This window comes from Cynara cardunculus (assembly GCF_001531365.2).
Source record: "Cynara cardunculus var. scolymus isolate 2C chromosome LG 5, CcrdV1, whole genome shotgun sequence".
NCBI lineage: Eukaryota > Viridiplantae > Streptophyta > Magnoliopsida > Asterales > Asteraceae > Cynara > Cynara cardunculus.
The window spans coordinates 9428890-9444082 of record NC_037532.1 but is presented as its reverse complement, the minus strand read 5'-3'; the positions used below and the strand labels follow the sequence as shown (position 1 = coordinate 9444082).

General features: G+C 33.5%; 1 protein-coding gene across 1 annotated transcript; it reads right to left on the bottom strand.

The window, feature by feature from the left end:
• Positions 1-3064: 3064 nt before the first annotated feature.
• On the bottom strand, positions 3065-3760 carry LOC112512786 (protein DOG1-like 4). Its single transcript, XM_025118929.1, has one exon. The coding sequence runs from the start codon at positions 3758-3760 to the stop codon at positions 3065-3067; it is 696 nt and encodes a 231-aa protein (XP_024974697.1).
• Positions 3761-15193: the final 11433 nt, after the last annotated feature.

Sequence of the window (15193 nt, the reverse complement as noted above, 5' to 3'; positions counted from 1 at the left end):
ACAAGATATGTTAATCCTAATGCTTATTACGCATTTACTCGGTTGAGGCGAACAAATAAGACAAACACAACAATAACTAGTAGAAAGAAAAGGGAACACAAGAACCGAGATCTAGAAGATCTCAAAATTTAAGCTGTAAAAATATTCCCAAAATAAATGGGATCAAAACAGATCCTAGCACACAGACATATCTACCAGATCTAATTTTTTTTGAGTTAAACGGGATCAAAACAGGTCCAAGAACACAACCAGATCTAAAAATATTTTAAGACCAAAATGATTTAAAGGAGTATTTCGGTTTTGACTGATGAGCCAGATCTAAGCAGATCGTTGCAACCAGACCAAAGGAACCGAGCATTTACTCACAAGAAGAACAACAAAATAGCTAACCAAATCAAATCTAATCACAACAAGAGTATATCAGCCATGGTCGAAAAAAATGAAATATAAGAAGATTCTCAAATCCAAACCGAAGAACTAAGCATTTACTCAGGAAAAAAAAGGAACAACAGAACCACAACAGGAAGTATATTAGTCATGGTTGGAAGAAACATGAGATCTAAAAATATCTTTGAAACCAAACCGATGAACTGAGCATTTACTCAAGAAAAAGTAAAACTGTTAACCACAACCTCAACAACGGTATATCAGCCACGGTTGGAAGAAACACGAGATCTAAGAAGATATTCAAAACCAAAACGATGAAATGAGCATTTACTCAAGAAAAGGTAACACTATTAACCACAACAGATCTAAAATCTCAACAAGAGTATATCAGCCACAGTTGGAAGAAAGAACGAGATCTAAGAAGATCTTCGAAACCAAACCGATGAAGTGAGCATTTACTCAAGAAAAAGTAAAACATAAATGGCAACCGATTTAGAAGAGAAGAAGAACATACCTGAGAGGATCTTTGAAGCCAAGAACACTAATGAACGAAAGACGTTCACAGATTCAATAACCACAGATTCCGTAATGTTGCTCTGATACCATGTTCAAAACTTTAAACATTACATTCATAAAATGTTTGTTCACAATATTACAAACAAATGAACGAATAACCCTAACTACATAAGAATCAAAACTTAAGCATTTATGAGAATTACTAGAGCTAGAGAGAGAAAGTAATGTATGAGAAGATTGAAAATAAAACTGAATGAATGAAAATCATCTTTCAAAAGCCTATAAATATGAATTGAGAAATGACAGTAATAGTCCTTCAACATTTTGACCATAAGCTCCGTTACCCTTGAAGTTTCCCAAAAAATGAGGCGCGGTCCTCCACCTTAGATCTCCAGATTTCAAGTTTTAAGCCTTGACATATATAGCCCCTCAAATAGAAAACAAGAAACTAAAGGTAAGATTGCAAAATAATACATATTTTAACAATGATCTTGAAGTTCAAGCATCCAAGGTAAAAATGTGTAACTTTAATAGGTTTAGCTCTTAAATCTCTATTTTTTATGTCTAGAAGTTGAAAATATCAGATTTAAAATACATTCGTATTTTCTGAAAAATATGTTTGGTCCTACACCTAAAATATGTAGGCGGCATCTGTTATGAGAACCAATGGTTTGTTCGTGTGGAAGTTTCCATTTCAAACGCTATGTATACCGCTTCTCAGAAATTTCAAGTTTTAACCGATAAAGCTTCTTGAAAGCTCGATGAGAGGGGTGACTTGTTGACTGCTTGTTGGTATTGAACGATTTATCTTTAAACTTTTAGGTGTTATTTTATTTTTTTAATGGATTAAACATCAAAAAACACATATGTGGAGTCGTTTACCTAAATAGTGTTATGTTATACCAAATTGAGTTATGAAAGGAGTGTAATAGGTTGAGTTATCGAGTAATATTGTCCATCTTTATCGTTGTTTTTGTCGAATTAGATTCTCGGTACTTGTCATGTTCATTCAGTAGGTAAATACTTCAGTAATCATTTAGCAGGTAAATGTTTAATTAGCGGACCCTTAAAAGGAGTTGATCTAATTCAACTGTTTATTGTATATCAGTTGTTTATCCAACTAAAATTGCACAGTCAATCAATCTCATATGATTAAATTGGTTTGCTTTCTATTTGAACAATCATCAAAACATTTTAACCATATTCCTAATTCAAGATGCAAAATTCAAATTAATTTTTTTATACTTCAATAGATATTTATATTATGTTGGATTGGTTTAAATATATTGGATTTTAAATTGTCCTACAATTTTTTCATCGATAAATTGTAATTGAAACCATAACTCTTATTTATTTAAAATGTATTAATATGTAAAGACCAAGTGTAAGTTATATCATTGTTAAAATCTTCTCTAACAAAACCACTGAAGCTTCAAAATTGTTAAAATTCACGGCTCTCATCGCATTGTGCGGGTACACAATTAGTAATAAACATAATCATAGAGTAATTTACATTCTTGTTCCTATGATTTGTCAAAAATTGTAATTTTCATTGATGTGATTTTATATTACGATTATTATTTTCGTCGATATAGATTAAATATAGTCTTTTTCATTTATGTGATTTATAATCCATTATTATTTTAATCCCTGATACATAAACATTGGAGTTATATTGAAGGACTAAAATAACAATAAAATCACAAAGCACAAGTATCAATTTTTTTGGCCAAAATAGCCGTTTCTCACACATAAATTGGTCTTCTAGCCAATTCTTCAATTTACCTAAAATATCACTATGTTCGTAGGTTTCACGTCCTTCACTTGTGAACCTAGTTAAAAGACAATTTTTATCGGATTTTACCCAAATTCACAATTACGACGACCAGATCTACAATTTGATCCGTTTTCGTCTTTTAGTTAGGTCTGCAAGCGACAAACGTTACACTTACGAACGTAGTGACATTTACGTAAATTAGGGAGAAAAATGGCCAGGAGACTGATTCAGGAGTGAGCAATGGCTATTTTAGCCAATTTCCCTATCAAAAACCACCATTTCAAAACTACGAGGATGAAACCTGCATTTTCTTAAAAATCATAGGAAAAAAAATATAAATTTCTAAAAAAAGGAGACTTGGAAAGAGGCACTTTTATTGCCATCTCACCGACTCAAGTGGGACCCCCACATCCTAATTTTGAGTTGCAACTCCGTCAACGCCGCCAAGAACTTCACATCCTGCACCGCCGTCAATATCTTCGCCACCTTCTCCGCCGTCCGTGTCCTCAGCATATCCGCATTCGCCAACACCGACTCCATCTCCACCCTCAAAGTCTCCATCACCGAATCCATCTCACCACACTCCTCCTCCACCGCCACCCTCCTCGCCACCTCAAATACAGGTGGCGCCGCCAGACCCTCCTGAATCCTCGCCAATTCATCACCCAACTCCTTCTCCTCCGCCCTCGTCTCCGCCTTCAATTTCTCCATCCTCTCAACCTGCTCCTCACTCATATCCTCCACCGAACTACCGACCACCCGAAACGCTAGTCCCGGTTTCACACCGGCGATCCAGAAAAAACTCCGTTCAAAAGGGGAGAACCAGGGCGGAGAGAAAACCAGAAAAACATCGTGCTTAGCGATTCGGGATTTCTCCTCGTAGTATTGTTGGTAATGGAAAAGCACACGAGAGATCAAATCTCGAAGATCTTCGTCTTTTGATTGGTGGGACGTTGAGAGTGTGCATCGGAGTTCTTCCAAATAATGTTCTTGACGAACCAACCATCCTTGGAGGAAGTTTTCGAATGATCTGACGTTGTTGTTGGATCTGCCCACTGTTCTTGGAGGAGTAATAGACATTCGATGATATCAGATATGTTGGAGGATCAAAGAGTAGTGTCGAAGCATCGCCATTTATAGGGTGGTGGAGATATTTTGAAGAAGGAACAGATGGAGGGAACAAGTGGAGGATGAGGAAGGAGAACACAGGAAACCCCCTCAATAAGGAAACTAATGTTTTAGAGACACCTAACACAAATATTTGAGTTGATTTCTTAGTTAAAAAGAAAATAGGGATAGATTTTTATTAGACTAAATTACAATTTTGGTCCTTCTGGTATTTTGAAACTTCAACTTTTGTCCTTAAAACTCCATTTATTGTATTGATGATGATTGTGTTTGTATTCGGTTTTTCTTTTCGTATTTTTAACCAATTTTATCAAAGAAAACTTAGTTAAATTAGATGCATTTTTGTATTTTTATAGTTATATATATATAAGTGTTAAATCAATTAAGGACCATAAAAATGTTGAGAATTATAAGGATCGATCTAAGCCTTAATTTGGTTTTAATCATATGGTTATAATGGAAAGCAGGGTTTAATTAAAAAAAATGGCATAATCGTCATTTTGGTAACAAGATTCACTCGAGATGAAACATACATATTCATTCACAGATGAAACCCATGTTAACCTTATTTCACCTCATTAAATAAACCACAATTTCCATAAATATGTTATTTCACCTGATGAAATTCAATCATAGTGTTCATGTATATCTTAATTCACCCATGAAATCAAATACAAATTTCATCTATAATCTACTTCACCTAATGAAATCAAATACAATTTATGTCTATAATCGTCGATCCATATCCGATTTCATAATCACCGATGGACAAGGACTCCCTGACCGCCTTCATTAACACCCTTGAAGTTTATCAGCTTCTTGAAAATTTGGCAAAAAGAACTCACCGGGATCATAGTTTTTGTGAGGTAGATCCAAACCTACCGGATCCACCAAAAATTACATGTAAGAATTTGAACTCATAGGAGATCACCAATAACCATCCAAATTCGGCCCCCATACAAATATTCGAAACCAATCAGCACACACAACTCATGTAAACCGAGGTCCAGTGGAACCAATATACAATCTGTAAACCGAACCAATCAATTTGTAAACCAAACCCTAAAACATATTCAAAAACCGCAAGAAGAAGGAACCAGATCCGAGGAGAGTGGAGGGGGTCTCGGCAATGAACGATTGGTTTCAAAGTTGCAGGAATGGGTTCGCCTGCAAAAACGGCTTATCACACTATATGATGAGTTGTTTTTATAGGGACGATTGGTTAGCAAAGATGAGCGACGAAAATGAGGGGGAGACCAGAAGGGAGGACGGAGTCTGATGGCAGATGATGATAGGGTGGTGGTGGAAATCGTTGAAAAACGGACAGCGACGATGGGATTTCGTCATCGTTGAACAAGTTGGCAGGGGAGGCCCGGAGAGGGGGGAGTTGAAGAGATAAGTGAAGAAACAGATGATATGGATTTTGATGAATTGAGTGTAGAAATGATTCAACAATGGAGTAGAAAGTCAAAGAAGGTGGGTTGTAATAAAAATCATAATATGCCCTTCCATTTTTAAATTAGATGTAAGATTAGACACAACTTTCACTAATATTACAAAAAAGCCACTATGTTTAACAACCTTTGATTAAAACGCTTTAATGATTGAGATTAGTCCCCACGGTCCTCAACCTTATAGTTCTCATATGACCACCGTCCTATATATAGGGAGGACTTTAAAACGAAAATACCCTTGTTTTACGAAAATGCAAGAATATTTCTGAGCTTCTAAATTATTTAACCCATAATCTAAATTAAAAGAAAATAATTAAGAATAATCATATGATTTTTTATATTTATCTGCAATATCAGTGACTTCCTTATCCTTAAAACTACATACAAATAATATACTTATCGATCACAATATATCAAATTATTATCACATCAAAACTTGTAACACCCCAATTTACAGTTGCATATAACCTACATATTTCATTTAACAAGAGATTCAAATATACACATTGGTTCTAACTATACAACTTGCTACATTATAAAGTAGCTACAATATTTTTTTAATATAAACCCAGTTCAAGACTTGTAAACATAACAAGTTCTCAAGTACAAATATCATAACATCTTCCAAATATTCCACATATGTGATGCAATCATGATCCTTTTTACATTTTCCCATTTCCTTTATTATTTGATTGTGCTCGACCGGTAATGCATATTTTAAAACACAAATTGAGGGTTAGACCATAAGGTCTAGTGAGAAATCCCTTTGATCCTATTACAGAGTGAAAATCACCAAAACACTTTTACAAAATCCATATTTGTATAAATAACAAATAAGCAACGTTTTATTGAACAAACTTTTTTTTATCGCATCAAGATGATGAGGCAACACCCACTTATCGCATCAAACAATAAAATAACTCATTTATCGCATCACATGTAAACTTGTCGCATTTAAATAAATAAATAATAAAGTTGTTGCATCCAACAGATGCGATAACAGTAACTTGTCGCATCACACACACACGATAACCCACACTTGTCGCTAGGGGTGTAAATGATTGAGTCGAGCTCGAGTATCATTATACTCAACTCGAACTCGATAACCATTTCTTAAGCTCGAACTCGACTCGAAAACTAGCGAGTAGTTAAAAACTAAACTCAACTCGAACTCGATTGCAATTTTTTAAACTCAACTCGTTTAAAGCTCGAGCTCCTACTCGAATCAAGCTCGAAGTCGAACTCGAATCAAGTTCACCCATCGAAATTAATGAAATTGTAGGGTATTCTCTTATAAATTATAAAACTTAAAATGTGTTCCTTTAAATTTTAAAAAACTAAAGTGATCCACCTCAAACTTCATCATCAAATAAGCAAAGTTACAAACTTCATTCACCTCCCTTTCTTTTTATAACACCTCTTCATCATTCTTTTACTATCTTTTTTCCAATGTGGGACAACTTCACCAACACTTCTATAGTTCTTTTTTGCCTTTTTTTAATTATGATTTAAAAAAAATATTGATTAGTTTTTATAGTTAAAAAAACACAATATTATTCAAATATATAAAAACATAACATCTTTATTACATTATATTATACATATCATATTATAAAATTGGTTATATTTTTAAAACTAATTATAGATAAAAAAATCTAGTACCTCACAAGCTTTTGGAGTCGAGTATTGCGTAGCTCGACTCGACTCGTTACTATATCGAGTCGTGTTCGAGTTTGAGCCGAACCTATCCGAGTCGAGTGTTGACCGAGCGATCTTGAGTAGCTCGCGAGTTGTCTCGTGTCGTTTACACCCATACCTGTTGCACCTCAAATATGTGATAACCAACCTTGTCGCATCCAACAAATATGATAACAGTAACTCCTCGCATCATACTAGTGCGACAAACCTAATTTGTCGCATCTCATTGATGCGATAAAAATGACAATTTGAATCACATCCAATCTCATCACACCATCCTATGCGGTAATAATCACACTTATCGCATCATATAAATGCGATAACAGAATCTCATAATCAAAAGATCATCATTTCCATAATTTGATTATACTATCTTTATCAAAATATACCTAGCTCCTGATTATGCCACCCTTATTACAGAGATATACCCAGCTTCTGATTATACCACCCTTATTATCAAAAATACACATCTCATTATTATGTCATCCTTATTAAAATCAGATGATAACATCGTATCAAAACCCAAAATTTATGCTAACAATAACATATACACATCATGTATCCACGTATGGAACCTTACGGTTTCTTTACTCAAAACATGACAAATGATGTTTTCAAAATAAAACTCACCTTGATTCATAGAGATGCAAATAAATAGCAACAATTACTCAGATAAAAATCATAGAATCAACTTCTTTCTTTCTTTCCTTATGGTTTCTCTTTTTCTCGGCTCCCAGCACACACACATACACAAAAATTGGCTTCTTACCAACTTTGTCTATAGCTAAATTACTATAAACAATTTAACAAAATAAATCCCTCAACTACCACCCTTTTTCAAAAACAACCCTGAACTTTTATAACCGAATACCCGATTATAACCCAGTTACCACATTATCCTCCCCTCAAAAGAATTACGTCCTGGAATTCATTAAATTAAACAGCTGAGGATATTTTGATCTCATTTTCGATTCTAGTTTCCACATAGCTTCCTGATCCTTATGAAAACGCCACTGTACTTTCACAAGACTGATTTCTTTATTTCTTAAAACCTTTGTCTTCCGGTTAATGACGGTCTCAAGGGTTTCCACAAAATTTAACTTACTATCAACTTGCATCTCAGGTAGCGGTACTGCCAATTCGGATCAGCTAAACCCTTTTTTTTAAGGTTAGAGACATGGAAAATGTTGTGAATAACATTGAGTTCCTCAGGAAACTCCAATTGATATGCTACTGAACCAACCCGTTTACATATTCTGAATAGCCCAATGTACCTTGGACTAAGTTTACCTCTTTTCCCGAATTAAACGATGTGTATATAATACAAATAGACATCTGACCAAAAGAATTACAAAAGAAACATTCTTGTTTTTCTTGTTTACTAGGTTCATATTCAATGAAGTCCTATTCATCGGATATCCAATCTATTGATATCATTTGACTACTTGGTGTTATTCGGATATATAATTTCATCGGATATATTTACATAGTTGGCTTTTCCTTTATAGTGGTATCTTGATCCGATTAAGTCATCCATCAGATAAAGAATCAAGCATTCACCAACTATCCATGTACATCCAATATATACTGCATAATGTCTATAGCTGGTAAAATCAGATATGTAGATTACTTATTGGATATAGACAAAGGTAGGATTTTTACTTGTAAAAATCTTATATGTACTAATCCAAAAGCAAGTGCGTTCAGCAAAATCATAGACTAGTTGAAATAAGGCCAAGATCATCACTAAAGCGGATTGGTTTGTCATCTAGCCAAAAGAAGATCAGTACAAGGTAAAAAGTCAACTAGTAGTCTAACAAATATTACAACTGGCAAGTAGAATCTTGATGTACAAACTTCGCCAACATGTTTGGCTCACCAATTCACTTACTTTCTATCTTAGTATGAGAACATGTGATCATGTCATCCTAAGCAAGTATAAAGGCACCATGTGAATGGTACTTGGTTTGCTTTACTGTTCCCTCGACATACTAATTGATGGAATAAGATATAAAAAATGTGTACATCGATTTCAAAGGTTGAAGTGAAAAGTACTAGGATACATGAATCAATCAACAAGAAGAAGATACATAGAAAAGTTGGACATATAACATCGAATGCAAATATGGCTATAAAAGGGCCATCCTTGGCATTCATTGTAATTCACTCATTTTTGAAAGAACAATCTATGTGAGTGTTTCTGAAGGAAATTAAGCATCAACCTCCAAAGAGCTCCCTTAGCTCATCGGATCTGAAAGAGAACCTTTCTCCCCCCCCCCCCTCTCTTTAAGTTTGCAAATTTTTCACAGTTAGATTGTTTAGAATCATATATCTTACCTTCATAACTTCCACAAACAAATCTACAGTTCTTTGAAAAACGGCTATAAAAGGGCCATCCTTGGCATTCATTGTAATTCACCCGTTTTGAAAGAACAATCTATGTGTGTGCTCCTGAAGGAAATTAAGCATCAACCTCCAAAGAGCTCCCTTAGCTCATCGGATATGAAAGAGAACCTTTATTCCTCCCTCTCTATAAGTTTGCAAATTTATCACAGTTAGATTGTTTAGGATCACATGTCTTACCTTCATAACTTCCGCAACAAATCTACAGTTCTTTGTTTTTATACGAGTTATAGAGCAAAAAATTTAAATGTGAAGATCTGTTGTGTTTGTATTCAATCCCCCATTCTACAAACACTTCCTGAGTAAGTCATCACTTTTTAGGATCAACAAGTGGTATCAGAATGGTTTGTTTAATCACATAAACAAGATCCGATATGACTTTCACATCCAATGACAATGGATCTCTATCCAAACCTCCTCACTTTCAAAAAGATATTTTTTTTTCTTTGGAAAGTCGGATATTACTCTTTCTTGTAGAAATTGACAATCAAATTCCTCACATTCTTAAAAATGGTCCATACATCCCCACTACTTTTCTTCCCAATGTGAGAGATGAAAATGACAAGGTCATTGAACCTAGAAGACAAATTATCAAATCTCTAGACCCATGGTCAGAAGAAGATAAGAAGCAAGTTGTTGACACCAAAGTTAGAACCATCATTGTTATATCTCTTCCTAATGATGCATATCACTCTATCATGAATCTTGAAACTGCAAGAAACATATGGACCACACTCACTGTTTTATATGAAGGAACACTAAAGTAAAGCAAATAAAGAGAATCAGTGTCATTCGACAATATGAACTATTTATATGTCACAAGAATGAATCTCTCACAGATGTGTACACCAAGTTCAACTCGCTTCTCAATGATCTTAAAGTGTATGATAAAGTATTTGATAATACATAAGTACTTTGTAAATTTATGGACTATTTATCTGAGTCTTGGGAAAACATTACCACATGTTTAAAAACCTCTAATGATCTTCATCACATGCTCCTAACTTCCCCATATGGAACTTTATACAATTATGAGCAAACTAAAGCTTTTAAAAAGGAATGTCTTTTAGGAAATGAAGAATACAAACATAGCCTTCTGTTTCTTTGGATTCTATCTGTCAAATGTTAAATATGACACAGAATCTAACATATCTGATAATCAAATTGACAAATCTTTTTCTTATCCAAACTAAGATTTTGGTTTTAAGACTAATGGTTTATCAGTGCAAGACATAAGTGAATCTCTTTCTTTAGTTGCTTCTAATCTTAATAAATTTGTCAGAAAAGGAAGTTTTCAAAGAAAGTATAAAGGTAGATTCTTAAGAAAACCATCTTCTATCAATCAAAAATCCTCATATGATGATACATGTTTCAGTTGTGGAAAGAAATGACACTTTGCTATTGACTACAGAGCTAAAAATTCGAATCCTTTTCCATCTTCTAAAACATCAAAATCCTCTTATAAAGAAGGAAAAGATGATAATCAAGGAGAAAAGTTCAAACCAAGGAACTTTCAAAGGAAAGACAAAGGAATGATGGCTGAAGAACATGATTAGATAGAATATGCTTTATCTTCAAATGAACAAGAAGACAAAAGCCAACTTATGCTTCTTGACTTATCTTTTAGATCCTCGAGAGACTGACAAGATTCTTCATACTGGATCTTTGTCAAAAAAAACTCAACTTTCCTCAATTTTCAAGTACCTTTTGTCTATCTCTTCATATGATCACATGTACGTAAATATGTCCAATGCACTCAAATCTAAACTAAAGGCTAAAAAGAAAGTGGAAAAGTTGACTGTTGAGTTGTCAAAATGTCTTGAAAAACTCAAAGACTTTAACAAACTCCCATGAGGTTGAAGATCTGAAAAGCATTTGCAAACACATTAACAATGAAAACGTCTTCCGTTACAAGATATTGCCAAAGAAAAATCGACCATAAGAAGTTGGAATCAAGCCTCTCTCGACCACATGAGAGCTTTAAACTATCAAATTCCAAATCATGGTTACGGGTTAGGATTCTCTTCATCTTCTTCAAAAGAAAAAGTTGCTAATAATTTCACATACTCTAGGAGGTTGAATAATTGAAAAGCATTTGCAAATACATTAACAATGAAAAACGTCTTCCTTTACAAGATCTTGAAAAAGAAAAATCCACCATAAAAAGTTGGAATCAAGCCTCTCTCGACCATATGAGAGTTTTAAATTATCAAATTCCAAATCATGGTCATGGGTTAGGATTCTCTTCATCTTCTTCAAAAGAAAAAGTAGCTACTCATTTCACATACTCTGAAAGGTTGAAAATCTGAAAAGCATTTGCAAATACATTGACAGATAGAGAGGGTAAAAACATTGGTGGACCTCTATCTTGAGCACTACATGCGTGCCAATCAAAGAAATTGTGTGGAACTCCTTGATGTTGCACAATTCTCGTACAACATGCAATAGAGCAAGGATATAGGGAAGAGTCCTTTCAAGCTAGTTATTGGGAAGTAACCTTTGAGCCCAAATGCGTTAGTCGCATCCCTGCAATATGAATAGCTCGACCGCATACAAGACAATGAAGGAGTAGCATAAGCAAACGGATATGACTCGGGCTTCATTGGATAAAGCTAAAGGAAGATGAAGAAATAGGAAAATGAGAAGAGGATACACGTCGAGTTCAAGGTTGGGGACCAATCCATGGTTGAAGCTCTTACCTCAGCAATTCAAATCTTTGTTGAAAGTACAAAAAGGGTTGGATGGAGGTACAAAATACTCTTTCTCGATGATTGGATGTTGGGAAGGTATCATACTGGAACTACCGTGCAAGTTGGAGATTCATCCGGTTTTCCGTTAAGTTTTCTCAAGCTTTGCCATGAAGACGGGGAAGACTCCGGACGAGAGGTGTACAAGAGGGCGTCGACTGCGTTTGTAACTTCTTTCGGTCAAGAGGTTGAAGAGATCAATTTGGATCGGAAGGTATCAAGACGAGGACTGTCGAGCTACACAGAGTACTTGATCAAGTGGCGAAACTTTCCTGATAGTGAACGAAGTTGGGAGGCTCAAGATGCTTTATAGCAATTCGCGTACAAGACCAAGAAGTATCACTAGGATGGTAGTACGAAGATGTTGCGAGCTTAGGTGGGGGTGAATATGATGACCCACCAAGCATGAGACATGTTTTCCTAAGGTTAACCGGAATCAAGAACCTTCTACTCCACTGAAGAAAGATGGTGGCTCTTATGAATCTTTTCTAGAAGATTCTACATGAAAGGATGTAGAAGCTTCTTGTGCATAGCTTCTCTAGAGTTTTCCTTGTAAGTATCTAGAAGATAGATCTCTAGATGGTGACCTCATTTGGTTCAACATACCTCAAAGTATTCTTCTAAGTTCTCTTGTAATAGTTCTCTTAAATTATACGACTTCCCTATATATTCCAATATTTTATTGTGTTATCTTTACTTGCCTTTACCTGTTGGTTGTCTTGGGAGTTTGATTGACTTGGTTTGAAAACTAAGGTCGAATATGATCTTGTAGAGCCAAGTCCGTGACAATATGCTATCATCTATATATCGACAATTTCTCATATTTCTAAAAAATAGAAAAAATGTATTTATAATTATTAATTTACAATATGCTCTCATCTAAACATAACGATATAATAAAATAATCATATACTTTATTTATTTTGCAAGTTACATAAATATAATTGCTCATTAAAAAATATTAAAACAAAATCACAAAAGTTACAAAATATAAAACAAAATAAAAAATATATTTTATAATTGTGAGTTTATATTTTTCATCATTAATTTCTAACTTATATATTTTATAAATATACTAAAAAAATAACATGGTAGAAAAAAAAAATTAGACAAAAAAAAATCGGATTCTTATTCAAATACCTCAGTATTAGTTTGCCAAGAATTTAAAAAGTTATATGTGTATATGTTTCATTTTTATTCAAAGACCTCAGTATAAGTTTCTAAAGAATTTAACAAGTTATATATGTATATGTATATGTTTCATTTTTATTCAAAGGACCTCTTACGGGTTGTGTAGGGTTTGGTCCGTCAAGGTAGGATGTTAATGAAATAGAACTTGAAACCATAAGCTCCGAAGTAGTGGGAGGAGCCAGGACTTTGACCCCATGGTTGTTCGGTGATGGCCAAAAACCGGTCCCAGGCCAGGTTGGTCCCAAGATTTATCATAACCGGTTCCGGTCGAAAAAGTTGAGCCCGGTCAAGCTTTATTGTAACCGGTTATGGGCCGCCGGTCCTAGTCCCGGTCATTAAAAAATAATCTTTTTTTTTTAATGATATATATTTTTAATACATTATAAAATTTGTAATTGAGTCACTCAAATACACTTTAAAAATGCGTTTTATTATAATTAAAATTACATTGTCGTACAAAATATAGCGAGAACCGATAATTGTGAATGTTTTTTTGCGTTTTTTACGAATTGAAAACCAGGTATGTAAATCCCTCAACCAAGACACTTATATATAGTGTTTAGAAAGCAAAAAATACAAAAAAAAAAGTCAAAAAAAAAAAACGGCTAGTTTTTTTAAAAATAACGGCTACATTTCTAAAAAATTGGACCGGGCTGGGCGGGGCCATAATTGGTCTCGGTCGGTCTCGGTCCCTCGAAACACCCCGAATCCATAACCGATCCCAGATTTCGGTCCTATAACCGGTCCCGAGGCCTGGCCGGTTGAACCATCACTAGTTGTTCCTAACTCCGTCTGTATCTTAATTACAGCCTTCTTATTCGTAGCCTGAATAGGGTTTATTTTAATTGAATTTGTAAAAAATTTGCTTCAATAGTGGGTAACTAAGATTGATAGATATATATAGCGATAGGACTCCATCCAGAATTATTTATGATATTGAATTGACACCACGTTATATTCCACTTTCCCTTTCCTTTCCTTTCCTTTATTGAATTTGACACATGATTTTTTTATACTATTTTCACCCCTATCACTTGTTATAAGTGTGAGCTGCATCTGCATGAGTTTAAGCACTAATTCTTTTTCTTACATTTATTACTTTTTTATTTTATTTTTGTTGTATTAATTAATACATAATATTTTACTTCTGAAATTATATAAATAAAACATGAAAATGTAAATATCTATACTATATTATAAAACATTTGGCTAAAACTCTTAAAAACTCTWAAACTCTTAAAACTCTTAAACCCGTTCATCCCTAAACAATTTCAYCCCTATCCGATTTCATCCCATAACTGAATTCGTKTAACTAACTGCAGATAAACACAATCAAATACATGATATATAAACATCTCATTTTAAATATAAAAAAATCTAAAATATAATTAGGATAATCATTGAGTTCTAACAAAATACTTAATTATTATCTTTATAAAATGATATATTATTAAACCAAAAATAAATTATTTCATTATTAAACTTAAATATATAATCTATACTATATTATAAAGCATTTGACAAAAACTCTTAAAAACTACTTTTTATACGTAAACTACTATTTATTAATGCATATTACTTAAAACTCAAGATTACAAGTACATTATGCGTAAGTACAACTTATTAAAGCTCCATATCTCAATTCGTGTAACTAATTGCAGATAAACATGATAAAATACAAGATAAACATCTTATTTTAAATATAAAAAATTTAAAATATAATTAGGATAATCATTGAATTCTAACAGAATACTTAATTATTATCTTTATAAAATATTATATAATTAAATTTAAATTAAATTATAATAAAAAAATAAATTAAAGAAATTACATAAAAAATGAAAACTTTTAAATAATTGATTTGACATTAATATTATATATATATATATATA

What these genes read in the sequence shown, in the direction of transcription:
- LOC112512786 (XM_025118929.1), bottom strand. Translation starts at nt 3,760, where the DNA reads ATGTCTATTACTCCTCCAAGAACAGTGGGCAGATCCAACAACAACGTC.